This window comes from Chaetodon trifascialis, chromosome 8 (assembly GCF_039877785.1).
Source record: "Chaetodon trifascialis isolate fChaTrf1 chromosome 8, fChaTrf1.hap1, whole genome shotgun sequence".
NCBI lineage: Eukaryota > Metazoa > Chordata > Actinopteri > Chaetodontiformes > Chaetodontidae > Chaetodon > Chaetodon trifascialis.
In genome coordinates this window covers 10,043,754-10,068,826 of record NC_092063.1, presented here as the reverse complement: position 1 = coordinate 10,068,826, position 25,073 = coordinate 10,043,754, and the positions used below count along the sequence as shown (strand labels likewise).

Here is a 25,073-nt window from a genome sequence, read left to right as displayed (position 1 = left end):
CCTTATTTGCTTCTGTCTGCGAGATGCTGCGTAATGTCACTACGTTAAAAAAGAAAACTGATTAAAAAAAAATAATAATAATAACTGCTTATCTTCCATTTCTGCTTGTGTTATTTTTTTTATTTTGGTTTCATCAAAGTTTACAGAATTCAGAATAATACGTCAATGATAAGTTTCATTCCACAGTTTGACCAGCAGACGACATATTAAGCTTGTTCTCAGGTCAGACGCAGTGCTGCTTCATATCAGTGCGATTGACCTCATTAAATAACAATAAAAGATCGACATATGTACATGTAACGATGACTTATTCATTGGCAACATACATCCTAAATCACACAAGTGATGATCAGGGAAAAGCAGCTTAACCAGAGCAGCAATGTTTGACATCCTCCTCCTCATTCCTTCAGTTGGAGTGTGGCCAGCCGCTGTTTTAATAGAGAAATCTGCAGCTGAAGTTTTTCTCTCTCCAGTAAAAGGTTTTCCTTCTGCAGTTTCAGCACATCGACCTGCAAACTCTCTGCGAGAGAAAAAACAAAACAAAAAAAAAAAACATAGATGTTGTCTGGCAAATGATGGGGTATCAGTGCCTCAATGGGACTGAAATGTTCACAAATCATCATTTTAAACGTTCAGCACCGTTTAGAGGAAATAGTTTCAACTTATTTCAGTCCACTGAGCTTCTATGTTAAAGGCTGATGATGGCCTGTTGTCAAAAAATTCAGCGTGTCAGTTCATTTCTCAGCACTTTTACCACTTCCTCGCCCTCATTCCTACAGAAGACATGCAGGTCATGAATATGTACTTCACTTTATTAAATATTCTACTGAAACAGCTCAACACTACTTCTTACAAATGTAAGTTAAAAAGGAGGAAATTGTGTATTTGTTGGGAACTATTTTCAGCCTGAAATGTGGTGCTCCTGTAAATAAGGCAGAGCGACTGTGTATGTGGGATTGGCTTAAACTAACTATGGTGAGTTTTTACTAGATTATCCAGTAATACTGCTTTACGAAGCCAGGGAGCAGTAACTACTAAAAGAGTGAAGCTGAGAAAAGGACTTTGAAGTTTGATGCTTCTTTGCCAAACTGTGTGACAGATACATCATTTTAAAAATCTTAATTTCATACCTTTTTATGGCCTGATTGAGAATCACCACAGACCTTGCATAAAACCAAATAAAACATGTAGATACTGCATGTTAAAAGGGCACAAGTATACTGTTATTTTACAAAATGAATCTTACATTAAATACATTTAACACGTTTAAACACGTATTCATGAATTTTACCAGTCAGAGTTTGCAGAGACAACAGTTATTGTTACTCTGTTACTGCAGCTGGGCTTTTAGTAAGGTTCTGGTGTTAATTCTGACTAAATATGAATTTAGTGCATTTTGGCTTTGCATTGGTGCAAAGGAATAAGTTACACTAGGCTTTGGCCATTGACAACACTTGTTATTACTGCTTTTGCTCTTTTAATAACATTACAAGACAATAAGAAAGTGTCATAAACTGAATATTTAAGTCCTCTAGGGTAAAAGTTATTTGTTGTTATCGCCACAAAGGCAGCAATGGTAAATCACAAAAGTGGACAGTTCCAAGTTTAAATATGTGCTTTTAAGAAACAGGAGGCAAGTAAAACCTTTGGTTGAGCTGTAAACTGATTGAAAGGAAACTGCTCAAAATTCCAAGCATTCCTTCTCACCGTATGCTCAAAGAGGCAACAATGCACTGTAAATGCCAAAAGAGGTCACCACTGAGTACAGGTGGGTCAGCTGTTGTCTCAAATACTTCACGCCATGTCTATCAGTGGCAGGAAGGAGTAAATTATAGTTTTGCTTTTCACCTCTGTTACCTGATGCTGTCTGGGCATCGGTGCTGTCACCTCTTTGCTGGCTCTTTGTCATCCAGAAAGGAGGAATTTTATGTAATTCGACCTCAACGGGGTAGTGGTCGCTCACTCTCAGGGCCTGCGGGAGGATGTGTATACTGAATGAGGGATATTCACACAAAACAGAGCAGTTAAAAAGCTCTATAACAAGGGCTGTGCGCTATGACCAAAATCTAATATCCTGATAAAGGTCATTTCATATCTAGATAACATTGCATTTCACAGCATAGCACATTTTCTGTAAATTCAATGAATAATAAAATGACCACATGGAAAGGCCTATGTTGTTGTTGTTTTTTTTTTTATCATATATTGAATTATGCACTCAACAAATTAAAGGTATTGAGCCATATTTGATTATTTTTTTCAAATGACACGTCCTATATCCTGCAGTGCTTTCACAGTTTGGGACTTAGCTGCATGGTTAAGATAGTTAAGACTTGTGTTGTCTCTTGTGATAACCAGTAGGACACACCATGGCCCAGAGCAGTGGGAGTGTCTTCCATCAGTCAAAACATGAAGGCTGTATAGCTGCTGGCAGTAAATTCTTTACATAAAATCCTGCTGTGCATCCCAGATTGACAGATAGCAGACAGCTGATCTACAAACTCTGGCTAAAGAAACAACTCACCTTTTCTTCTGACATATTAAACTCCTGCTGGAAATTGAATGGCTTGGCGGAGTTTGGCACAATGGCTGCCAGCATATCTTCTCCATACACGACAATCCTGTGAGAGAGATGAATGAATTCATTCATTTGATTCAGATATAATGCCAATATGTGCAGTTTCCTCCTGGCAGAAATAATCTTTCTCAAAAAAAAAAAAAAAAATCCTCTCTGGAGTTTATGAATGCACACATGCCGGTCGTATGTGTGCTCGTTTGATGTTTTTGCAGTGGTGTCCACGTCATCACCGATCAGCCAGTGAAAATTCTTGTCGCTGCGAATGCGGATCTGCTTCATGTCCTTATGGGTGACGTATGCGCCATCTGCATTGAAATCCCCCAGGATCATTATGTTCTAGAGGATATCAGAAATGGTCATTTTAGTACTAAAAAGGTTACTAAATCTATTAGTTTGGATGTAGGAACACAGAGAAACTCATCAAAAGTAGCCAAGTAATAAGTTAGTAATAATTTAGGAGCCATATAATTGTTGTGATTCCTCTAGTATGGGAGTGCAAACTAGAACGATAAGTTGTTGGATGTTGGACCACGAATTCATTAAAGCACTTTCAGGTGAAACACTAATGCAACAAGATGATGCAACTTACGTCAGTTTTCCACTTGTCTTTGACCACCAGAAAGACGTCGTACAGCTCATCCAGCTCTTTCTGCGAGTCCCACGGTGTGGTGTGGACCGGGATCAGCACCACATCCTTCAGCACTGCAAACCAAAACAACAACAAATGCTCGGCTCCGATAAACATGCCCCATCATGACGTATGTTAAATGTGTGTGGATGCACACAGGCGACGCAAACCGACTTAACTTGATAAACCTGCCTTCTGCTCATTTGAATCACATGTCAGACTAAATCAGGCACCTTTACCTTGAAAAAACAAACAGGTCCATATGCACAGATGACTCAGACACAGCACAGACATGACGGCGACAGTGTTATTATAACGTCTACAGCAACTGACTCAGAATTAAATGAACAAAGACACTGAGAGCCACAACTTCCTGTTAAGCTCCAGTCAAGTGCAGAGACTGACCTGTGTTGCGGGGTTTGAAGTGGAGAATATACGGCTCCCTTGCGAAAGCATCCACATCATTTACTTGGTTATCTTCATATTGATAGCAGTCAATCAGGTCGACGACATCATCCCTTCAAGTAAGACAAAAATGGCTTTTTGGTGCAGCTGTTTGATGGTTACATTAGGAGAAATATCACAATATGACGATATCTTACCTGTAAAGAAACAAAAACTGTTCCTTGTATCTGTTCCTTCCCAGGCGGCTACTGAGCTGCAGAGCGTAGTGATGGGTCGTGTTGACGCTGCGATGGAAGTGAAAGTCAGCACACTCGAAGTGAGGAGCAACAACTTTGCTTCATTCAGAAATGAAAGATGGAAACTCACCTGTTCAGTTCTTTCAAGAGGTGCTTGACAGAATCTCCGCTCACATCCACCACCTCCAGAATCACTATGATGTCGTATCGGGACACAATCTACAGAAGATAAAAGCTCTCAGTGAAGTGCGTCACTCTTCGTCTCTGTGAACATGACAGCTTCATAATCTTCACACTTGACACTTATTTATTGTACATCACCCCTTCATCTCCTCTTGGCTGCTTCCCAAATATCACATCAGTGACATGAACCAAGAATTCACAAACCCTGTGTATCATTGCTGATGTTTTACTGGCTGTCTTGGCTGAAATCACTTTACTATTCTGGGTTGTTTTACCTTAACCAGCGTTGACATGACCTCTGGATCTGAGGCTTTCATGAGTCCAAACCTCTGGACGTTAAACGAAGCAATCTTCATATCTGACAAGAGGGGAGCTAAAACAGACATTTAAGATGATTAAAATATCCAGTATTGGTGTACATACACACACAGCGCTTTACTTACCTACAATAATGTATTGATGTAGTGTAGATGGCACAGCTTCAGAATAAGTCTCCAGAATAAACCTAACCCTGGTTGTACAAGAGATTTACTTCTGTGGAGCTGTTTTTTTAAAGGGAGGGGATGATTGCGCAATCAGTCTGAAAAGGGAGAGAGGAAGAGTTTGAAAGGAAAGTCAAGGTTGTTTGACATCAACAGGACAGCCCAGTTTTGTGGTTTACAACTGCCTGCCACTTATGATGACATAACACTAATCAAGAAGGAAAACACTATGTCTGTAGCACCAATTACAACTTGACTAAATCCACACTTCCCTCCCCAAATCAGTATATCTTAAATGGTTTAATAATATTTGGACACACTTTCTAGGTAATCTACATATTGTCTGCAGTGGATCATTGTCACCTTTTTGCGGCCTTAATTTTCCATGGAGGGGGCGGCACGGTGGGCAGCAGGTACCTTACAGCAAGAGGGTCACCGGTTCGATCCCCGGGTCGGGCAGTTTGCATGTTCTTCCCGTGCACGCATGGGCTCTCTACGGGCACCCTGGCTTCCTCCCACAGACCAAAAACATGCTCATTAGGTTAATTGGTGACTGTAAATTGCCCTTAGGTGTGAGTGTGAGCGTGAATGGTTGTGTGTATATTTGTTGCCCTGCGATCAACTGGCGACCGGTTCAGGGTGTACCCCGCCCTTCGCCCAGTGACAGCTGGGATAGGCTCCAGCTCCCCCGCAACCCCGAAAGGGATAGTCGGGTATAGACAATGGATAGATGGATGGATGGAATTTTCCATGGAGAACATGAGACAATCCTGCAGGTTAAATAACTCAAAACACTCATTTGAATTGCCCTTAACTTTTTTATTTTATTGCTTCCTTGACTGCTCCTGCAGCACTACTGTACACAACTCTGAATTCTCATTTGGGCATAAAGCTAAATCAAATATTTGTTCTGATTCCAAACTTGCTTTGACTTATCATCAAGATTTTGGCTCTTGGTGACTTCTTACATCACAGTACCAACTTTTCTTTCTAGTTTTGAATGGATCCAGTGCTTATCTCTAGAAAAGCACCTTAGTGCATCGCTCAAATGCAACACAACTGATGCTGCAGTCCAGGCTGGAATTCCGGTGAAACAGGAACAATGCAACTTTTTCAGCAGGGGTAGGTGGGAGAACAGGTGGCATGTGTCAGACTGGTTTCCCCACATTGGGGAGCGACATAACTTCACTATCACTGCCACACCCAGGCCTGTCTATAAAGTACCACTCTAAAGACAGGGAGATGCACAACAGAGCTCAACCGCCTGCTGGACTCCTCATCCTCTCCTGCAGTGAGATCTCCAAATAGCACAACCATGAGTCTGAGAAGCAAGCGCAGCAGCCGGTCAGGACTACGCATGTCCGCAGGGGGCTTCAGTAGCATGTCTATGGGATCCTACTCCATCCCCAAGATCAGCACTGGGGGATTCCAAGGGGCCCCAATTACAGCCGTGACCACCAACAAGAGCCTGCTCACACCACTGAACATAGACATCGACCCCACCATCTATGCTGTTCGCAGCCAGGAGAAGGAGCAGATCAAGAGTCTCAATGACCGTTTTGTCTCATTCATTGATAAGGTATGAGGAAATTTCACTAAAACTCTTTTGTGTCATTTTTAGGATTCTGATAATTCTCACAGATACATTATTGGCTTTGACTTACACGGCCTGTATAAAAGATGTTAGAATCCATTTGATTTGGTTGGTCCTTCCTCCTTGTGGCGCAGGTAAGATCCCTGGAGCAGCAGAACAAAATGCTGGAAACCAAGTGGAAGCTGCTGCAGGGACAGACTGCCACGTCCTCCAACATTGAGCCCATGCTGAAGGCATACATCGCCAACCTGCAAAGACAGCTGGAGTCTCTTGAAAATGACAGGAACAAACTGGACATGGAGAACAATGCCATGCACAAAAACGTAGATGAGTACAAGACAAAGTAAGGCATTTTTGTGACAGGAACTGAACCACTATTAAGTCTGTGAGCCAGAGTTTCATACAGATGGTGCATGCTTGATCAAATCTGTATGAGTAATCAGATATTTGCGGGCTGTTTCAGGTACGAGCATGAGATCACCAAGAGGAATGAAGCAGAGAACGAGTTTGTCATACTCAAGAAGGTAAGTATGCAGTCATGATGGCTGTGATAGATACTAGGCAGATTCAGCTCTGAATAATTTCTATTAAATCTCATTACATTCAGTTTTACAAGCAAATTCTCTACTAATAAACTTCCTTGTTGGGCTACAAAACTGCTATGTTACTACAATTCAAATTAAACATTGTCAGTCGGATATTTTACAGCAGTTCACATGAAATGTAACTGTGTCTGTCAAATGCAAAAGTATAAGCACTGAGAAAAAGTTGTTTGTTTTTATACTGCCTGCCTGCAGGATGTAGATGCAGGCTATCTGTCGAAGGTGGATCTGGAAGACAAGGTGTCAAGTGCTGACAGTGAACTCAAGTTCCTCCAGGCTCTACATGATTTGGTACATAACTATTGACTGAAAATCTTCTGATATTAAATCAAATAACCCATATACAGTATATAAAACATGTATTTCATCTACTCACTGCCGCTGTGCGTGTTGTTTCATTAAAAGGAGTTGCGTGAGCTGCAGGAGAGCCTGAAGGAGACCTCTGTGGTGGTGCAGATGGACAACTCCCGTGGCCTGAACATGGATCAGATTGTGGCTGAAGTTAAAGCTCAGTATGAGGACGCTGCCGCCCACAGTCGCGAAGAAGCTGAAAACTGGTACAAGAAGAAGGTGAAGCACTAAAATACATCACCTTACATAAATGAAGAATGATTACATGTCAGGGTTTATGTGACAAAGTTTGTGGTAAAACACGTTTCTCTTTAGAAGCTACAGCTCATGAATCTAATAGAATACCGTCCTTTTGACGGGAACCACCCTGGTCAAACCTGATAATTACTGAGCTCATGTTTGTTCCTCTGCTTCTGCTCCTCTGCAATTTCTGCCGGCACCAGTTTAACCAGATGACTGTTGAGGCAGACCAGTATGCCAATGAGCTGCGCAACAGCAAGGGGGATATATCTGAGCTCAAACGAATGATCAGCCGCCTGCAGAATGAGATCCAGGCTGTAATGACAAAGGTGAGTGAAGGTTTACAGTGCCTGACAGGTTAACAGTGAAAGGCAAGTGCATTTGTATTGTCTGGAAAAAAAAGAGTTTTATTTGTCGATAGGTGCTACAAATCAGTGACAAATCAGGTGTAAAGAGGAATGCAAAAATCTGCTTTATCACACAGAGCAAGAGCTACACTTTTCAACCTTACTGCTTATCCTCAATCAGTGTTGAACTCACCAGATTATTATGGAACAGATTGTGTAATAGCCTATAAGTATTTTGGTTTGGCTGTTACCACAGGCTTCAGTGACATCATTTGAAAATCTTATTCAATGCTTACACCATCAATGGCTGCACCTTTTTCAGCGTACCAACCTTGAGGCCCAGATAGGTGAAGCGGAGCAGCGTGGGGAGGGGGCCATTCAGGATGCCAAGGATCGCATCAGGGACCTGGAGCTGGCTCTGCAGAGGGCCAAGCAAGACATGGCTAAGCAGCTCAGAGAGTACCAGGAGCTGATGAACGTCAAGCTGGCCCTGGACATAGAGATCTCCACCTACAGGAAGCTGCTGGAAGGAGAGGAGGAAAGGTGAGTTGTACTGGACGAGCTCAGCAGCGTCCAAATTCTCGTAACATAATAGCATACTGATTTCAAGCTGATTTAGGTTTTTCCTAAAGGTATTTCCTGCTTTCTCATTGACAGACTTGGACAGGACTCTATTGTCAATATCCAAGAAGTGCCCACCAAAGGTATGAACAGCATTTTCAGCTGAAGATAACACCATTATATCCACTGTCATGACAGTCTGCAGTGTGTGATTCTTCTGCTGTCCTCTTGCCAACAGCTGTCCCAGTTAACATAGAACCCCAGCGAAAGTCAGGTGCAATTCTCATCAAAACAGTGGAGACCCAAAACAGAATATACAGCTAAATCAGGAAAACACGCTACTGCAACCTGCTGGATAGCTATGGTCAGCTATGCAAACCTTTACATGAATCTTTTTGTAATCTGTAATTTGTTCATTTCCCTTCTTGTTTTACGTCAGATTAATTGGCATTTTATGTGTTTGAAATAAAGATGTATTCAGCTGTCAGTGTTCTTTTTCTTGGGCAACAATTAAGAAGACATGGGATTGATGGTGGTGAGAGAAGCCCCCCCTACATTCAGCATTGCTGCTTTTATGTTTGACCTTTACTTTGCGGAACGACATATATGCAGTTAGACACTGCTGAAAAAGGAAAGTTTATTTGCGCTCACCTTGAATATCAGCTGCATATGTATGCATACAACCATGTTTCATCCTGGAAGCCAATAGCCACAGTTCAATACACAACTTATGCAAGTGCGATGGGCAAGTTGAAGCCTCCAGGTCACAAACTCTGAGAATGGACTTAAGATTGAAGGAGGAGACATCTTGTGCTCAGTAGTTCAACTTGTGAAATGAAAAATATTTGCATATGAGAGACAAATATGTAATTTTAAAAAACCTTTGACTAGGTAATTGGACTTTTTGTGGGAACTATATCAGAGGAAAGTTATTACTATTATTATTCCACGCAGTGTATTTTACATGTGAAAAAACATTTCTGGAGGGGATCGTTAAAGAGTAACTTTACATCCTCTGAAAATATTGTTTTTGTTGACCCCAGAAGTTTAACTTTTCACCTTCCTGCAGTGATGTGCAGGTGTACTTCAGGCCCCAGTGACATTACTGTCGGGTGTGTTTACAGGTTCAACAGAGGACACATCTGACCACACCTATCAGTGATGCTGTTAAAGGTGAAAGAGGCTTGAAACGTCCTCTGAGGCACAGGCGATGGACAACAGCATTGCATGTAACTCAAAATATACTTTTTTGCAACACAGCTGGTTTATAGTCTGTATATTTGATCTGAACAGAGAAAATGTATGATACTGTATCTTAAAATAAGACTTGGATAATTTTGTGTTGGGAAAAGCTGTCATGTCTTTCCTTTTTGCACAAAATTACACTTTACATAATGAAATTTCCAATGCAGACCACAGATGACCAGATGAAACTCAGCCATGGCTCTGGGGAAAGAATTCATTGGTGCTATCCAGTGCTCGTCAAGGGAAACTACAGCTCACTTTATCCTGGAGCTAATGTTTTTCACAACATCATATCTGCATGGGCTGGGTTACAGTGAAGGCTTAGTGACTTGGGCTTCCCACACCCTAATGCACAGAAAGTCAGAATCATAGATACAGTATTCTATTATTGGATTATGATGATTCATTCTGTTTGCATTGTATTTAGTAAAGGTGTGGTTAATCTTAACTATTCTATACAGTATAATGCTGGATAGCTTCATCTATAGTACAGCAGAATTTAGGTTTATTATATTTTGTATTAATGACCTGGGATCTGGTAACAAGTAACTAAAGCTGTTGAATAAATGTGGTTGAGTAAAAAAAATACAAAATTTCCCTCTGAAATTTATGGAGTATAAGTATAAAGTACAATAAAATGGAAATACTAGTAAAGTTCAGATTTGCAGATTTCAGTCCTGGTTGATCTAATAATAGCAATAAAAGTCAGCTCATGTTTCACCAGTTAATTATTTCTAATATGAGGCTGCAACAGTAGAAATGTTCAGTTGGCATTAGCAGCAAATTAATAGAGCATTTTTTTTTCAGGGAACGTCACCACTGACACCCTGTTCATCATACTGCAAATGCAAGGGCTTTTGAGGATCATAGTGGATCACAGTGGATCATAGGCTCAATCAGCTGCCACAGATGCCTATTGCTACACCCTTATCCTGAATGGACCTTACTGAGAACCTGAGGACACACCGTGGTAACAACTTGTCAATCACAAGATAGGTGAGCCCAAAAGCACACCCTGCTTAATCATCTATTTTACTCTAAATGGGATCATAATTTACACAGTGAACATCATGCTGTGATGAAGAAGAAGAATGAAGAATAAATAGTGATTGAGACCATTAACTCATTAGAAAACTGTTTACTGAGGTAATAAATCAAGTGAGAATTTGAGTCTTTTTCTCATAAGTTTATATTTGATCAGACTTTTTGTAACCAGTGGAGTCGCCACCTGCTGGCCATTAGAAAGAATGCAGGTTTAAGGCACATCACGTTCCAGACCAAGTGAACTGTAGTGACTGATGATGTCATATCAACAGTAAATTGGGCATTTTTGGAGAATACCAGCTAACACCTGGACACTGTTGCCTCTCATCTAGCGACATAGTCTTATCTTGTACAACTCTGTTACTCTCTGAAACTTCAACATGGTCAGTAAACACTGTTGTATAGTGGGCTGTAACAGCCAATCGCAAATGCAAATGCAGGATCTGTTACAGTATGTTTTAGAGTATTTAGGACCCAAAATACCAGAGACAGAGGAGGTTAACAGGTAACGGTTTAATGGGTATTCAAAGAAAGTGCACTAGGTGAATCCAGACAAGGCAGAGAATCCAGAGAGACCAGAAAGTGACATGTCCAGTTTCTTTTGTGAGAATAGACTGGCAGGGTGCAGAGGAGGACAGGTGAGGATTTGACACCTGAGCACAGACACACAAAAAAGAAAGGTCAGGAGGGCAAGTGGCAGACAAGGTAAAACTGACAAACAGGTACTTGGCAATCACCACAAAGGTAGGGTGACGATTCGACGAATACTGGGGGGCAGGAGCACAATGGGGAAAAGGAGATCTCTGCAGGACGGAGCAGAAGGACAGACAAAGTGTGTCGTTAATGTTTGAGATAGATGGGGAGGTGTGTTGGATTGGAACTTAATATTAGACATTTTGTGAGTTGTGTAGGCTGTAACATGTTATGTGTTACACACTACAAAGAATGATGGTTATTCAGGATTTTAGGGTAACTGAAGTTATCTACAGGGTTAACATAAGAGCGCCATCCACTGGCTGTTTACTGAAGGTGTAAAACACAAAAGATTTTGTAGTATATTGCTCCTTTGCCTCTTTTACTACATTCTTTGATTTGGACATTTGTCTTTCATGCGTATTTTTTTTACATTTCCGATAATAAAAGACATGTGACAGTGACAGATAATGACACTAAAAATGGCGGATGATGCTCCGCCAGTCAATTCATGACAAAACGTTTAACGTTCAACCTGGGGCTACGCCTAAGTGCCAGTTCTATTAAAGCCTGTGGGAGTGCATAAGACGCTCCGGTCCGTTTTAAGCCCAGGATAATCTTAACGTAACTTTATACATTATATTACCAACACATCGGCGTGTCAGTCGCTGATTACCTGTCAGGCTGAGGGGGCGGGGGAACATCTGCCCTGCCCATTCACCGCTACGTCAGCCGCGTTGGCAGCTTTCAATCGTGGCACCAACGTGCGTGCACGCGCTGCACGGTGACGCAATGACACGCCCCTTTTTTTTAACGGGATCTAGTTTCAGTCCCGGAAGCTCCGTCCACTCATTTTAATGTCAGTGTAGGCGTTACCCCAACATTAAGAGAGAAATATTTCTGCTCTCTAACGATACTTTTTTTTTTTTTCTTGACTGCATGTCGTCTCATTTACTGTTTTCTAACATCACCGTGTACAAGGTAACTACTCTGGTTCTCTTTGGAAAACTGTAATACTGTTTTTCAGTGCTGTTGTCTTTTTGCCTGGCTCTGCTGTTACTTTACTTTGTAAGATATGTTCGTAGACAGCCTACAAAATGGAGAAGTACAGCTCACAACCCTGTAATTAACAGACATGAATAACATGAACGCAGGCAGCATGCCTGCAGAGCATCACACTGACTGGTTATGTCTCTCTCAACAGTTGTTTACACAATGGACAAAGAAGCTGTGCTGGCTCACATCCGGATGTCAAAAGGCATGTCGACACTTCTTGGCGGAGAGCTGCCTGTCAGTGTGATACACAACAACAAGTACATATCCCCGCTGACTTCTGAAGCTCAGGTGACAGACAGAAATGTGGAGGAGAACTTGTGCTCCCTTGATCATGCCGTCCACACTGCTCTGTCTGGTGAAATCAAAAATGTGATGCTGGTTGGTCCTGAAGGATCGGGTAAAACCACTGCTTTGGAGAAGCTTGTTGTGGACTGGGCCAAAGGAGACCACCTTCAAAACTTCTCTTACGTTTTCCATTTCCGGATCAGGGAGTTAAATTCTCTCAATGGGGCACTCTCCTTGGAGACGCTCATGCTACTCCATCACGGTCTTATCCCTCCTGAGGCCATGCCCCTTGTCATGCAGAAGCCTGAGTGTGTGTTATTTGTTTTTGATGATTTGGATCACTGCAAACAGAGCGTGGACCCCTCCGTCCACACGCTTTGCTCTGACCCCAACCAGGCGGCCTCACTGTCCTGCGTAGTGGCCAGCTTGCTCCATGGATCTCTGCTGAAAGGAGCTGCCTTTGTGGTGACAGCCAGATCTACAGCATGTGTGAAGTCTCTGACTGGCACCCAGGTGGAAGTGTTGGGGTTTAGAAAGCCACAAAGAGAAGCCTACTTTAATGGGTTCTTTCCTGACCCAGCTGTTGCCAACAAAGCACTAATACACATGGAAAGGACTCTTGGCTTTTATAATATCTGCACCTCCCCAAGGTTTTGTTGGACGGTTTGTTCTATATACAAGTCTCTGATGGATGCTGGAACAAAGCTTCCTGAGACATTATCCCAGCTGTATGTAGACATCCTGGTCCACCTGATTCAGATGCTCTCCCTGAACGAGGCCTTCAACAGAGACCTAGTGTTGGCCCTCGGCAAGATGGCATCTCACTGCTTCCTTGACCAGCATTCAAGCTGCACCAAGGAGGAAATTGGTTCCTTTGGTTTCCAACAGTTTCTTACCTCCCTCAGTGTTTTCTTGCAAGTAGATGGTGACCAGTCAGAAAGATGTGTCTTCTCCTTCCACTCCCAAATGATGCAGGAGTTCCTCTTGGCCGTGTCTTTCTTTTTGGACAAGTCGACGCCTGAGGGTGTGGAGAAGATGTTGGAAAAGCACAAAGGCCATGCAGAGTTTGTAGATGTCTTCTTGTCAGCCCTCTCAGAGCCAGTTCAGCGCAGACCACTGGAGATCCTGCTGGGGGAGCTGAACTTGGGACGAATTGCAGATTTTAAACGCTGGTTTAAAAGCACTTCAGAGACTGCAATGAAGGGACACTACAAAGAGAAACACTTCCACTGCTACCATTTGCTTCAGCAAGCTCAAAATGAGAGTTTGGTGAGAGAGATCATCAACCCCTCAGCACGAATAGGCATCAGCTACGGAGCCCTGAGCCACAAGGACAGTGTAGCTCTGAATTATGTTTTCAGTCTCCTTGGCGAGATTGAGCAGTTGAATCTGTACAATTCAAACAATTTTTCAGAGGAGAAAGCAGAGGCGCTGCTTCCAACTATGAGCTTGTCACATAAGATAATGTAAGTTACGGTATAGGTCCATATGCCCTGCTATCTTTCAATTTATGTCTTCAGTATGTTGTCAAACCTAAGATTACTCTCGTGTGCACCAGCTTGTCAAGCAGCTCCTTGAGTACCGGTGCTGTTCTTCATCTGGCTTCAGCCCTTAGAAGAGGATTCACCAAGGAGCTGGATCTTTATCACACATACCTCGGAGATGAAAAGTTAAAAATCCTCTGCACTGGACTCAGAGAGTCCAAGGTGTTGGACATAAAGTAAGATAAGCTCAAGCAATTTAGATTTAAAATCGCTGAGTTCTGTAAATTTGTCCTTGATATTTTGCTTTTGACTCACCCAGCCTTCGAGTATGCAAACTGACAGAGGCAAGCTGTGACGAGCTGGTGTCTGTCCTGACCTCAGGCGCCTCTCAGCTGTGTGTGTTACACATGAGCAGCAATGAGATCGGGGACCAGGGCTTGATTAAACTGTGCAAAGCACTGCATAGTCCTCATTGCAAACTACAGGAGCTCAAGTATGTTCTTCACTCAGAATAGTATTGTTTTTTGTCAGAGCTGTTTGTGTATGTCTAAATAACTGTCTAAAAAATGACCTTATTTTGTTCATCAACAGCCTTCGAGACACCAAGTTGACTGCGCAATCCATGGAGGCTTTATCAGCAGCTTTGTGTTCTGGCCAATCAGAGCTGAGAAAAGTGGACCTGACACAAAACGTGATTGGTAACAGTGGAATGGAGGCTTTGTGTAAATCCCTAAAACACCCACTTTGTAAACTGCAGAGCCTCACGTAAGTGTGTGTTTCAAGATGATAAAACTGCTGTCAATGTTTTTCCTCTGATGATCCGCAAGAGTGATTAGAGCACGTGAAAAGGACGCTCAAAAGGCCCCATCTGAATGTGTCTCTTAACACTCAAAAACATGAACAGTGTGTGTGAGAAGTCATATCTTTTATATAAGTGTTTTTCTGCCATCAGTGACCTTTTGTTTGTCTTTTATTTTAGTGTGTTCGACAACGAACTGACAGGTGACTGCTGTCCTCATTTGATGGACGCCTTGATGTCAGAGCACTGTTCTCTGTCCGAGTTAGACCTGTCAGTAAATGAGTTGGGCCAGAAGGGGGCGCTGCTGCTCTGCCAAGCCCTCACTCGACCTGGAAGTCCAATAGAAACACTCCGGTAGGACCACCTGTTTCAATCCTCCTTTGACTTGCCAGTGATGAAGTACCACCTTTCACAGATATTTGGTGAAATTCAGATAACTGTATTCTGCTCCACCCCACAGCATGAATCGATGCGAGTTAACCCAGCCAGTCTTCAAGGAACTGGGCTCATTGCTGAAAAGTGGGACCTCTAAACTCAAGTCCCTGTCTGTAGGTTTAAGTGATGTTGGTGACCAAGGGGTTAAATATCTTTGGGATGCTATTGCGCATCCAAACTGTCTGTTGGAGGAACTGGAGTGAGTTAAACACTCTCCTTACACTTTTTTAATAACTACATTCTCGTGTGCACTACATTTAAAGTCATGTGCCTCTCTCTTACCATAGTGTTGAAATGACTCAGCTGACAGATGCCGGTGTTGACGACTTGTGTGCTGCTATAAGAGCCAGTAAGACCCTGAAGAGCCTGGAACTGAGAAACAATTTAATGACTGATGCTGCCGTCCCAGCCCTCGTCCAGGTCATGCAGGACAGCGAGACCATGCTGGAGATGAAGTGAGCCTGATTTCATTCAGTTTATAATAAACAATCTTGAACCAGCGTACTACAGTTTAATCAAACATCTAACTACTCCTCGTTTCTCAAACTCTTTCAGTCTGAAGTACAACGACTTCAGTGAGGATGTTTTTGAACTGTTGGAAGAGTGCGACAGAATAAGATACTGAAGAGGACAGATGAGCCCATCATTTCACAGACCGCCCGAGGATCACCTACAGCACTGTATATACCGCAGCTGAAATGATTAGTGGATCAGTCCGCTTGTTGCTTAACAGAAAAATAACACAATTTTTATAATCAGTTCATTGTTTAAGTCATTTAAAAAAAACAAAAAAATCTTGAAAATATTATCTTTCGTACATGAGAGTAAATAAATATCTTTGGGTTTGGGCTGTTGGTCTGGTAAGACAAGCAATATGATAAGTTCACCTTTAAGGAAATTATGATTGTTACGTATTTGCTATTTTCTGACATTTTATTGCTCAAACAATTCATCAATGATTGCAGCCTTACTCATTATCCAGTAAAGTTCACCATCATCACTGGATTTGACACAATGTTTAATTAAGAAACCTTTGGCATTTTAAGAGAGGTCTTTGCAATATATTCAGTAAGGCAGATGCAGTGACCTGTTTTACAGCTGTATCATATATTACCAGTTTCACTAATAAAGTCTATTTACATACTTAAAACGAGTTGTGACAGTAGCAGTGTAGACACGCACTGCTATGCACTTGCTGCAATTTGTAACACTGAGAACTGACACACACGCATGCACGCAGGCACACATTTCTCTGTCAACTCCTGTGAGCAAAAAGCAGGTGTAAACCTCAGAGTAAACCTGACTTAGTAAGACAATGCCAAGTCTGTATTCCACATATGGACTCGCCCTGTATCCAAGTCCTCTCTCCATTTGCACAAGTCAGCACATCTAAGTGTGTAAAAAAAAAAAAAAAAAAAAAAAAAAAGGTTTAAAGTCTTCTCAGTTGGTCAGAGTGGGTCACACAGGCACAGGTGGTGAGTAAAAGTCACACTGGAGGTAAATACTCCTCATGGTACTCAGTGGTCATGAGTTTCTCCATTAAGGTTACCAGTGTGACTGCTCTTTGGTTTTAGGGTCTGACTGGGATTTTTACTGCAATTTGAATAAATCTCCTCGTCCGAGCTGCTTTCGATGTCACTGCGGTCATCTTTCGACACCTGTAAAATGAAAACAAACAGATGATTCACCGGATCAGGTGGTGAGAGACAGAGAGAGGCCACCCCCCTTGTTAGCAAAATGACCAATATAACCCGGCCTTGTTAACCTGCTATCCCTCCCTCCCCATCCAGTAGTAGCACAGAGAGTCCAGGGGCAGAGGGGTCGTCTGCCTGACTCACTGATCAAACTGAGGTTTGTACAAGTTAGAATCTCTGGTCCCGACCTTGGCTCTGAAATATCAGTGGCCTAACTGTACTGTGTATTGATGAATCCATGGCGCTGTCTGTGGTTCTGAAGAAGCAGGCGGCTTTGTAATTGCGCCTTTTCACACAGTCCCTTCTGTCAGTTTCATCTCGGATCTATAATATTCTATGAACAATATACTCTATATTGTAGCCTATATACTCTACAGAGTACTGTCACCTTTGTGGCAAGACAGAGGATCAGAGAGACACACAGCTTCTTAAAATAATTCTGTGATTATTCAGTAGCATCTGTGCTGCTGAAAATACACCCCCAGACCCATAAGGGTTAAGGTTAAGCCAAACCTAACCCTAACCTTCCCACTGGGCCGTCCCCACTGAAACAAATTAACAAATCACCAACAGGTGCTAGATGAAAAGTCAGCCTTTATCCCCTGGGGACCACTCATATCACAATGTCACGGCTATACGTCTAATAGTTGTCAAGACAGCTTACTTAAAAACAAATGTCAACCTTGTGGTGATGGCAGCAGAGGAAAAGTCAGAGGATCACAAAGGTCAGTCACAGACATCTTGTGGGGACCATGAATTTCATGGCAATCGGTCCAATAGTTGGTGAAATATTTCAGTCTAGACAAAACTGATGGAACAAACTGACCGACATTGTCACCTCTAAATCTGCGGTGGTAGCGAGGCTAAAAATTGTACGACACAAGAGACAGCCAGACTAACCTTTCCCTTGAATATAGCTTTGATAGCAATGCGAGCGATGAGGTAGAACCAGATGATGTGAAGAGCCTGCAGCACCAACAGCAACCCATTGAACAACCACCAAGCCTGGTATGGCCCAACGATCTCCCAGCTCTCAAACAGAACACTGTTAACAATCCTGCAACACAGGCACACATTCAGAGGTTACTGGAGCTCTAAATACATTATTATGGCAACTTTTAGTTACACTTGGTTTAAAATGTCTCCTAATAGTTGGCAACAAATTGGCAAAAGTATGTAATTGTGTGTGACTTGTAAATAAACCCTTTTTTGTCTCACCAGAAAGGATAGATGACAAGCCGAGTGATGAAAAAGCTTAGGCTGAACACCACAAACAGGCCATCGCATAGCCTCTGGTACTTGGCATAGTTGGCCAACTTGGCAGCCTTTGGGTATAAATAAGGCATTCATGAGTCAAAGTAAGAAAATATCACACCAGTATCTCTGTATTTCTAGCAATGACATCTTGAAATGCTAATAAGAGATGTGTTTTTTCTGTCAGGCAGGTGTTTCAAGTAGCTCACACCTACTTAAACTACCTTATGCTTAAAAGATATACTATTCAGGAACTGTTGGATACTCAGTGTAAACAGTGTTCAGTGCTGTGTCTGCCACTTTTGTAGCTTTCACTTGGATGCGTGCTGCTCATGGTCTGAGAGCGATTACTTTGTATAAGTATACATTGGTTTTTTTAGGAAAATCCTCCATAGCATACCTTTAAATTTCTACTTTTCAGTGGTACCTTGTCACTGTCAATGCTATAGTGAAATGTGTTTTTTTCCTGCCAGACAGGTAGCACAAGCAGCTCACAACACAATACAGCTCCTGCGTGCCAACATTTTGCATCCAAGTGTTTGCTGAGTTCCAGCCAGCCCTCTCCAGTTTGCTTCTCAGAACAGGTGCTGCGAGTTCTTTACCTCAAGGAAGATGTCGGATGCATCGTGTACACACATGACCAAAGTGCCAGCTCTTAGCATGTTGTTGGCATAGGAGAATGTGATGAGTGTTATGGTGACCAGGTGGTGGACAAGCATGATCATGAAATCCTGCCATCAAAGAAATGAAGAGATGACAGGAAGAGCGAGTTGTAAAATGGTAAATAGGATGCTCAAGCTACTTCTACTGTAAAAAGCACCTGCAGCTCAATAATTAGATCAAGTTGTTGGTTGTAGAATAGTTCTGCTGGTCTTCGTGCATGAAGACTGTCAGTTACAACAACAATTGGAAAGCTTTGTGTAAATACTGGGCTGACAGGCTGACGTGAGGCTATAAATAAAACACAGTGTAAATCTTTGTGGTTAGCAGTGTTTCATTGTGCAACCTGTTCTGCCAGAGCACATAATGATATGTTAATCCTAATACACTGGTGACACTGACGTGTTAAAGGAGCAATATGTAAGAAATGGCCACCTGTTGAACTCCCACAGCAAACAAATAGGAGGCAGCTATCACCAGAGTAACTCATGTTAACTATCGGTGCCATCAGCTCGTCAGCCACGCAGCCGACTCTGGCTGGACTGGCAGTGCGAAGCACCAGGGGAAGTGCTTGCGTTTACACCACTAGCAGAGAGGTTTTTGACTGTCGGGAGGAGGAGGAGGTTTTCAGGCCCGGGGTGAGGGTGTCTCAGCGGGGAATGTGGCAGGAGGGGCCGCAGCTAGCTGATTAGCATTCAGACTTTACAAGAGTAAAATAGAGTAAAATTCTTACATATTGCTCCTTTAAAGTTAAGCCTGCGAACACACACAAAAAAAAAAGAAAGAAAAATGGATAATGTTTAGGGCTTAACAATATGCAAAAAAATAAAGAAATTTTGGTGGGATTGTTGATTGTTGCATTTAATTTTCACTGAAAATAAAATTATAGCATTTCCTCTTCCTTACGTGTAGAATAGGATTTGTTTCTAATGGTATATTGTGACACATTTTACCTTTGGATTTTGCACTCAGACATACTGTGATTTCAGTAATATTTCAATTAATTGTTAAGCTCTAGATATGATATGAAGGGAATATCCAAAGCAGTTCTGATAAAAAGGGCGTTAAGTAATTGGGTGGGGTGTTAATTAGGAGGCAGCATAACAGTGTTAGTTAAGCAGCTGCTGACTCACCTTACGTTTAATGTCGGTGAACTGGGAAAACATCAGAGACCAATAGAAAGCCAGCTCAGCTACATAGTAGTTGTACTGTCCTGGACTTAGAGGCTTTGGGAGAGAGTGAAACAGAAACACCTTTGACAAATAAGTTGGACCAACCAACATTCTGGTTTTGAGCAGATTAGTTATAATATAGGCAGATGGATGTGATGATTACACAGTTCATGAAAAAAATTATTAACCTGAAAAGGATAGTTGTGCCAACACTGTCTGGTGTCCCACATCCATGGCGACTGACAGAAACAGATAAAATGTGTGAATGATTAAGCCGACAACAAAAATATACAAAAGCCCTGCTCACATTTCCAAAAAACTCAAGCCACACAACTTCAGTGCAACAATATCAGTATTATCCAAAAGCATGTAGTATGCTAATTCAACTCACCACCCACAAATGTTGAATGGCATAGATAAAAATCCCCAGGTAAAATGTAAATCGCCACCTGAAGTGAAAGAAAAAACAGTAGAATTGGGAAAACAGAGCAATGTCACTTATTCGCTTATTGAAAAAAACAAGACTGAGTCATGCTAATGATAGCAGCAGTGCTTTAAGATACATGCTAAAGTCAGCATGCTAACATGCTCACAATGAAAAAGCTGACATTTATTATGTTTACCAGCATGCTAGCATGCTAACGTAAGCCACTAAGCACTAATTAGACTGATGTGAATGTCGTGATGCCAATGAAATGTTACAGGAAGTTATTCAAATTCATCCTGAGGGGAACATGAACGTCTTAACCAAACCTCATGGCAACCAAAAGTTATCAAGAGATTTCACTCAATACCACAAACGTCAACCTTGTGGTGGTCAATCCAGCAGTAGCTGAGATAGTTCTGTGTGCACGCTATACAGCAGTTTAGTAGGAACCTACATGCTCTCACAGAACTTTTTCTGCATACTAGGCCTGTCTTGGTTCCGACGGACTCGAAACCATCTCTGTATTTTCCGTACATCCCAGTCCAGCTGCTTGGAGAGACCGTCCAGCTGCCTCGTGTCTGGACACTAAAGAAGACAGTACAGGGCAAACAGAAATCGCTCCTTAGAAATCCCAGTAGGTATGATTTTGACACCACATGACATATTTATTGAACATATCATTACGCCTGCGGTGGTGTATTCCAGTGCAGGAACGTCTGTATTCCAGCGTGCAGAGGAGCATTTAATGGACTACAGAACAAACATGGGCCTTATGTACCGTTTTGGACAGATACAGCCTCTCCAGGACATCGTTGGGCTGAGCTTGCCGAGGCACTCCTGCCTGAATCTGAAGTATGTGGGCACAGGGCTTGGCCACTAGCCTGTATACACACAAACCAAGGCAAAAAAAGAAGAAGAAGAAGAGGGTGGGGGCAGGGTGGGGACACAGAGATGGTGTGGTATTCAGAGACACATTCAGACAAGGAGAGAGTCAGAGAGAGAGAAGTTAAGCACTTTGTACAGGCTACAGAACTGATGAAGAACTAAGACTGGCCAAGGGCTGCCCTCACCGACACGAACGGATGAACTTATGCGGCTTTCCCATATAATAATGTGTGGCGTGCATGGGTGTCTTCAGAGGGAGGTTAAGAGAGTACAATAGGGCCTACAGGGGAGAGACAGGCGAGCGTTCGAGGGAATCCTGGGGAATGTTGCACCTAGTCTAAACAGAGTGTCATGACCCATCATGTGAGAGGGTGGGACACAGAGATGGGACAGCAGTCTCTAACCAGAATACTAATGTGTGTCACAAGATCATTTGGTTCATCTGGTTGTGCTGAGCGGTGTTCACGTTGAAGCCATTTATTATGTCGCAGTCTCACAACACTTAGCACTTATCTGGAGTAGTTTCCCCCAACATGGAAAAAGACTGAATGAATAGAAGCACAGACTGGACTTTGGGCTGCCCTTTCATAGGTGATTTTGCTCTAAATGAAGCTCAGAAAGTTTGCAAAAGCTCTAATGTGGCTGTACTTTGCCTTTCTGCATGCGATATCTACTGCACAGACTGGTTATAAAAGCCACAACCCGAGGCACGAAATGCACAGTTCTAAGGGATCACATAAGTCTTTGGACTATGTGATAATGACATGTTATTTCTGTTTCCCCCTCCCTGAACCATCCTTAGAAAACCATCGTTGCTGAGCAAGGTAAACTGGTGTCTCAAGCCAGTGGAGTTACTTTGCATGTTGTCACAGACTGTGGACTATAATTATCTGTCACAGGAAGAGGATAAGGCTGGTACAACTATGAATCAAAGGGAATTTGTTGAATGCAACAGAGAGTTAGTCCTCTCCAGTTTCCGGATAGTTTGCGTGCAGAGTGACTCATGTCTTAAGACTGCTGCAAGAAGTGACATTTGCATTGTGATCTTCCCATTTTTGTAGCTGTCTTTTTTGTTTTTTTCCAAATGGCTGCCCCACAAGACTATGAACTCACACATAACAGGCACCAAAAATGAGAAATTTCACCATAGATCTCAGCAAACAAGGCTGCCATTTACCTTTCAAACAGCAGCCTTAGAAGAAAAACTCCGACAGCCAGAGGCAACGCGTACAGTACGTGTCTCATTCGGGGATACTCCGCACCAGGTGGCGGACGCTCCAGGTCCGCCCATGTAACATTTTCGGGAAGCCAAAATCTCTCACTCCAAATCCAAGCTGAGATTGAGGAAGTCATCGGGGATCAGAAAATACTCGAGATCAGCAGTAGCAAATGAGATAAACTACTTGTCGGACATCTGGTTGCTGAAGTCAACTGACTGAAGCGTCTTGCAGTGATGTTCCCACCTCCTGCCTCGCTTCACTGGCTAAGTTATCACTTCTGGTTCACTCCTGTGAGTGAAACTGCCGCACGGACCGCTAGGTTGACACGTAAGGCTGGAAGGCAACACCCACCACACCGATGAAGCAACTTTCAATGAAGTTGTGAAAGAAGGATGAACACACAATTGTTTCCCGAATTAGCGCTTTACGGCGTGCTTTTTAAGCAGGGACATGATGCGGAGTTAATGGCAGCTAACGTGAGGTGACGTCAACTGACGCCGAACCACACCTCCCGTTTGCAATTAGCGCTAAACCTCATTTGATTAGTGAAGGCTAAGTTGGCCATTATAAGAAATTAATGCTAACTTGTGTCATATGTTGGAGCTGTTTGGTGGTAAGTGACGGCAGCTGAACTACCTCTAGTCACATTTAGCTCTGTAGCTCAAAATTTAAGGCGATAGCAGTTCACAAACAAAACAAATAGCTATCAATAAAGTTTATATCAAGTGGCGTTTTTTTTTTAACTTAGCTAGCTAAATGTGAAGTAGCATTCTGATTTAGCCCTAGCGTTAGCTTAGCTAGCTAAATATAACGTAAGATGATACATAGCATTAACCTGGTTGATTTAATGTTAGTTGTATAGAATGTGAGGTAAAAATATTTTATAGTATGACAACGCCATTCAACGCTAACTTAAGTCATTCAGTTGAGTGTGCAACCTGCTTAAATTCATTTTCTCTGGGATGGGTAAAGATAAGTGAACGTTAAACTCAGAAGTATCATAAAAATGGCTAATTTAATTCCTTTACCCCAATATTTCCACTGCCATCAGTTTTCAGTTTATATTAATTTAATATATTTAACATATTAAATACTACCTTAATGTCCAAAATGATAAAGTCAAATAAACACCTCTCAAACAGCAAGCAAAAGTTTACGACCTATGATTTCCAATGGATGAATATTACAAAATAGCCACATTTTATTCCTTCTAAAGTGACTGATATACTGTGTATTTCCACACCCAGCCATATACATAATTATACACACAGTTGCCAGTTTGTAAGGTACACCTAACTAAAACTAATGTAGTCCAATGCAAGATCCCTGCGATAAATCGTACCTTCATGAATGTTATAACCCTCTAAAATAATCGTGTCAGCACCTCGAAAACAGTTTCAGCAAAACCTGAAATTTACAACCTTCATGAAGATAGGATTCATTCCATGGCTGTTGTATTAGACTGCATTAGTTTTAGCTAAATATATCTTTTTGCTGCAGAGCTTTAGTAAAGGTGATTGAATCTTACACCCATAACATGTGGTTCAGATCTGTCTATGTTCAGATCTATGTGGGTACCACTTATTGTAGAGCACTTACTGTGTGCTCTTTAAGGCTCTTAATCCCTTTAACTGGAGAGAGGCTCTTTATTGTTCCCTAGAGTAGAATAGTGCCTTCGTAGGACACCAGGATAGGGTTTGTAAAGATTGTAAATTTCATTTGGAACAGAGTAACGGGCTGAAATGGTTGATTATTGACAACCATTCCAGCTTTAATTTGTAAACCTTTACCTCATTACGAACTTACCCTCCTAACCAAGGTTAAGGTCTCATGCTAGAATCTGGCCACACAGCAAAATTCATTCAGTCATGATAAGGAGGATAAAACGTGTTAAGTTAACTAATGTCAGTGTTCTCTAAAGCGTGACCCACCATTTTCAACCTGCATGTTTGTGTGTGGACTTCATACATTATTCAGAGAATTTTTGATGTGACGCTATAAGTTCTAAAAGCCTGCAGAGGTCCACATTTATTTGCTTATATCACTGTGACATGCTTTTTCAAATCTGTCTTTCATTATGTTGATTTTACCTCAGTAACATTTCAAAGCATGGTGTGAGTAATTATAGTGCAAAACAACACAGATTAGCTAAACAATACATACAGTTTGTCCCTGTAATAGTTGCAGCACAACTTCACCCTTCAGTATGACATGTAGCTCTAACCCTAAAGGCCAATAATTTATGAATTTAAAGTGACGAAAGAGTGGCACACAGAGCGAAACAAGAGACACACTGGCCTCTCCTGTTTCTGTGTCATCCTGTAGATTTTTACATCAGTACCAACTGTCCAGAGAGCAGCTCAGCTCCCCGAACAAAACCCCTCTGTGTCAGTATGCAGCTGCAGCTTCCGAGATGCCCTACTCGGATGCATGACCTAGTGTGGAGGGGCTGGGGACCTCAGCCACAAAACAGAGGGGGGTCGTGTTTTTGAGGACACACATCTGACATAGCT

General features: G+C 42.2%; 4 protein-coding genes across 6 annotated transcripts; 2 read left to right on the top strand and 2 right to left on the bottom strand.

Moving 5' to 3' along the window:
- Positions 1-141: 141 nt before the first annotated feature.
- Positions 142-6,307, bottom strand: LOC139334814 (deoxyribonuclease-1-like). Of its 3 annotated transcripts, none has more exons than XM_070968003.1 (11): positions 6,177-6,307; positions 4,474-4,610; positions 4,306-4,403; positions 3,978-4,066; positions 3,809-3,895; positions 3,612-3,724; positions 3,168-3,280; positions 2,757-2,914; positions 2,525-2,621; positions 1,849-1,972; positions 142-520 (listed from the first exon to the last, which is right to left on the bottom strand). In XM_070968003.1, the coding sequence occupies exons 3-11, from the start codon at positions 4,384-4,386 to the stop codon at positions 399-401; spliced, it is 984 nt and encodes a 327-aa protein (XP_070824104.1). In that variant the 5' UTR covers positions 4,387-4,403; positions 4,474-4,610; positions 6,177-6,307; the 3' UTR covers positions 142-398. The 3 variants fall into 3 exon arrangements, with proteins under 3 accessions (XP_070824104.1, XP_070824106.1, XP_070824105.1); XM_070968005.1 differs by having other exon boundaries at positions 1,858-1,972; XM_070968004.1 differs by having other exon boundaries at positions 4,478-4,610.
- Positions 5,721-8,685, top strand: LOC139334813 (keratin, type II cytoskeletal 8-like). Its single transcript, XM_070968001.1, has 9 exons — positions 5,721-6,091; positions 6,241-6,449; positions 6,570-6,630; positions 6,904-6,999; positions 7,114-7,278; positions 7,503-7,628; positions 7,969-8,189; positions 8,304-8,350; positions 8,446-8,685. The coding sequence occupies exons 1-9, from the start codon at positions 5,828-5,830 to the stop codon at positions 8,529-8,531; spliced, it is 1,275 nt and encodes a 424-aa protein (XP_070824102.1). The 5' UTR covers positions 5,721-5,827; the 3' UTR covers positions 8,532-8,685.
- Positions 8,686-12,397: 3,712 nt separating this feature from the next.
- On the top strand, positions 12,398-16,026 carry LOC139335690 (NACHT, LRR and PYD domains-containing protein 12). The gene is made up of 8 exons (XM_070969427.1): positions 12,398-13,996; positions 14,089-14,250; positions 14,334-14,507; positions 14,606-14,779; positions 14,994-15,167; positions 15,274-15,447; positions 15,536-15,703; positions 15,804-16,026. Exons 1-8 carry the CDS (start codon positions 12,405-12,407, stop codon positions 15,871-15,873), a joined length of 2,688 nt encoding a protein of 895 aa, XP_070825528.1. The 5' UTR covers positions 12,398-12,404; the 3' UTR covers positions 15,874-16,026.
- Positions 16,027-16,165: 139 nt separating this feature from the next.
- On the bottom strand, positions 16,166-22,783 carry LOC139335691 (ceramide synthase 5-like). Its single transcript, XM_070969428.1, has 10 exons — positions 22,518-22,783; positions 21,234-21,336; positions 20,910-21,040; positions 20,420-20,477; positions 20,217-20,267; positions 19,990-20,082; positions 18,799-18,927; positions 18,161-18,267; positions 17,843-17,999; positions 16,166-16,906 (listed from the first exon to the last, which is right to left on the bottom strand). Exons 1-10 carry the CDS (start codon positions 22,691-22,693, stop codon positions 16,766-16,768), a joined length of 1,146 nt encoding a protein of 381 aa, XP_070825529.1. The 5' UTR covers positions 22,694-22,783; the 3' UTR covers positions 16,166-16,765.
- Positions 22,784-25,073: the final 2,290 nt, after the last annotated feature.

What these genes read in the sequence shown, in the direction of transcription:
- LOC139335690 (XM_070969427.1), top strand. Translation starts at nt 12,405, where the DNA reads ATGGACAAAGAAGCTGTGCTGGCTCACATCCGGATGTCAAAAGGCATG. An exon ending in AGCTTGTCACATAAGATAAT is followed by an intron (nt 13,997 to 14,088) that starts GTAAGTTACGGT and finishes CGTGTGCACCAG; the next exon opens with CTTGTCAAGCAGCTCCTTGA. An exon ending in TGTCTGTTGGAGGAACTGGA is followed by an intron (nt 15,448 to 15,535) that starts GTGAGTTAAACA and finishes CTCTTACCATAG; the next exon opens with TGTTGAAATGACTCAGCTGA.
- LOC139334813 (XM_070968001.1), top strand. Translation starts at nt 5,828, where the DNA reads ATGAGTCTGAGAAGCAAGCGCAGCAGCCGGTCAGGACTACGCATGTCC. An exon ending in AGTTTGTCATACTCAAGAAG is followed by an intron (nt 6,631 to 6,903) that starts GTAAGTATGCAG and finishes GCCTGCCTGCAG; the next exon opens with GATGTAGATGCAGGCTATCT. An exon ending in CTGGAAGGAGAGGAGGAAAG is followed by an intron (nt 8,190 to 8,303) that starts GTGAGTTGTACT and finishes TCTCATTGACAG; the next exon opens with ACTTGGACAGGACTCTATTG.
- LOC139334814 (XM_070968003.1), bottom strand. Translation starts at nt 4,386, where the DNA reads ATGAAGATTGCTTCGTTTAACGTCCAGAGGTTTGGACTCATGAAAGCC. An exon ending in CTCTTGAAAGAACTGAACAG is followed by an intron (nt 3,896 to 3,977) that starts GTGAGTTTCCAT and finishes CTTCCATCGCAG; the next exon opens with CGTCAACACGACCCATCACT. An exon ending in CTTCAAACCCCGCAACACAG is followed by an intron (nt 3,281 to 3,611) that starts GTCAGTCTCTGC and finishes TTTGGTTTGCAG; the next exon opens with TGCTGAAGGATGTGGTGCTG.
- LOC139335691 (XM_070969428.1), bottom strand. Translation starts at nt 22,693, where the DNA reads ATGACTTCCTCAATCTCAGCTTGGATTTGGAGTGAGAGATTTTGGCTT. An exon ending in CCATTCAACATTTGTGGGTG is followed by an intron (nt 20,268 to 20,419) that starts GTGAGTTGAATT and finishes TGTTTCTGTCAG; the next exon opens with TCGCCATGGATGTGGGACAC. An exon ending in AAGCTATATTCAAGGGAAAG is followed by an intron (nt 16,907 to 17,842) that starts GTTAGTCTGGCT and finishes TTCATTTTACAG; the next exon opens with GTGTCGAAAGATGACCGCAG.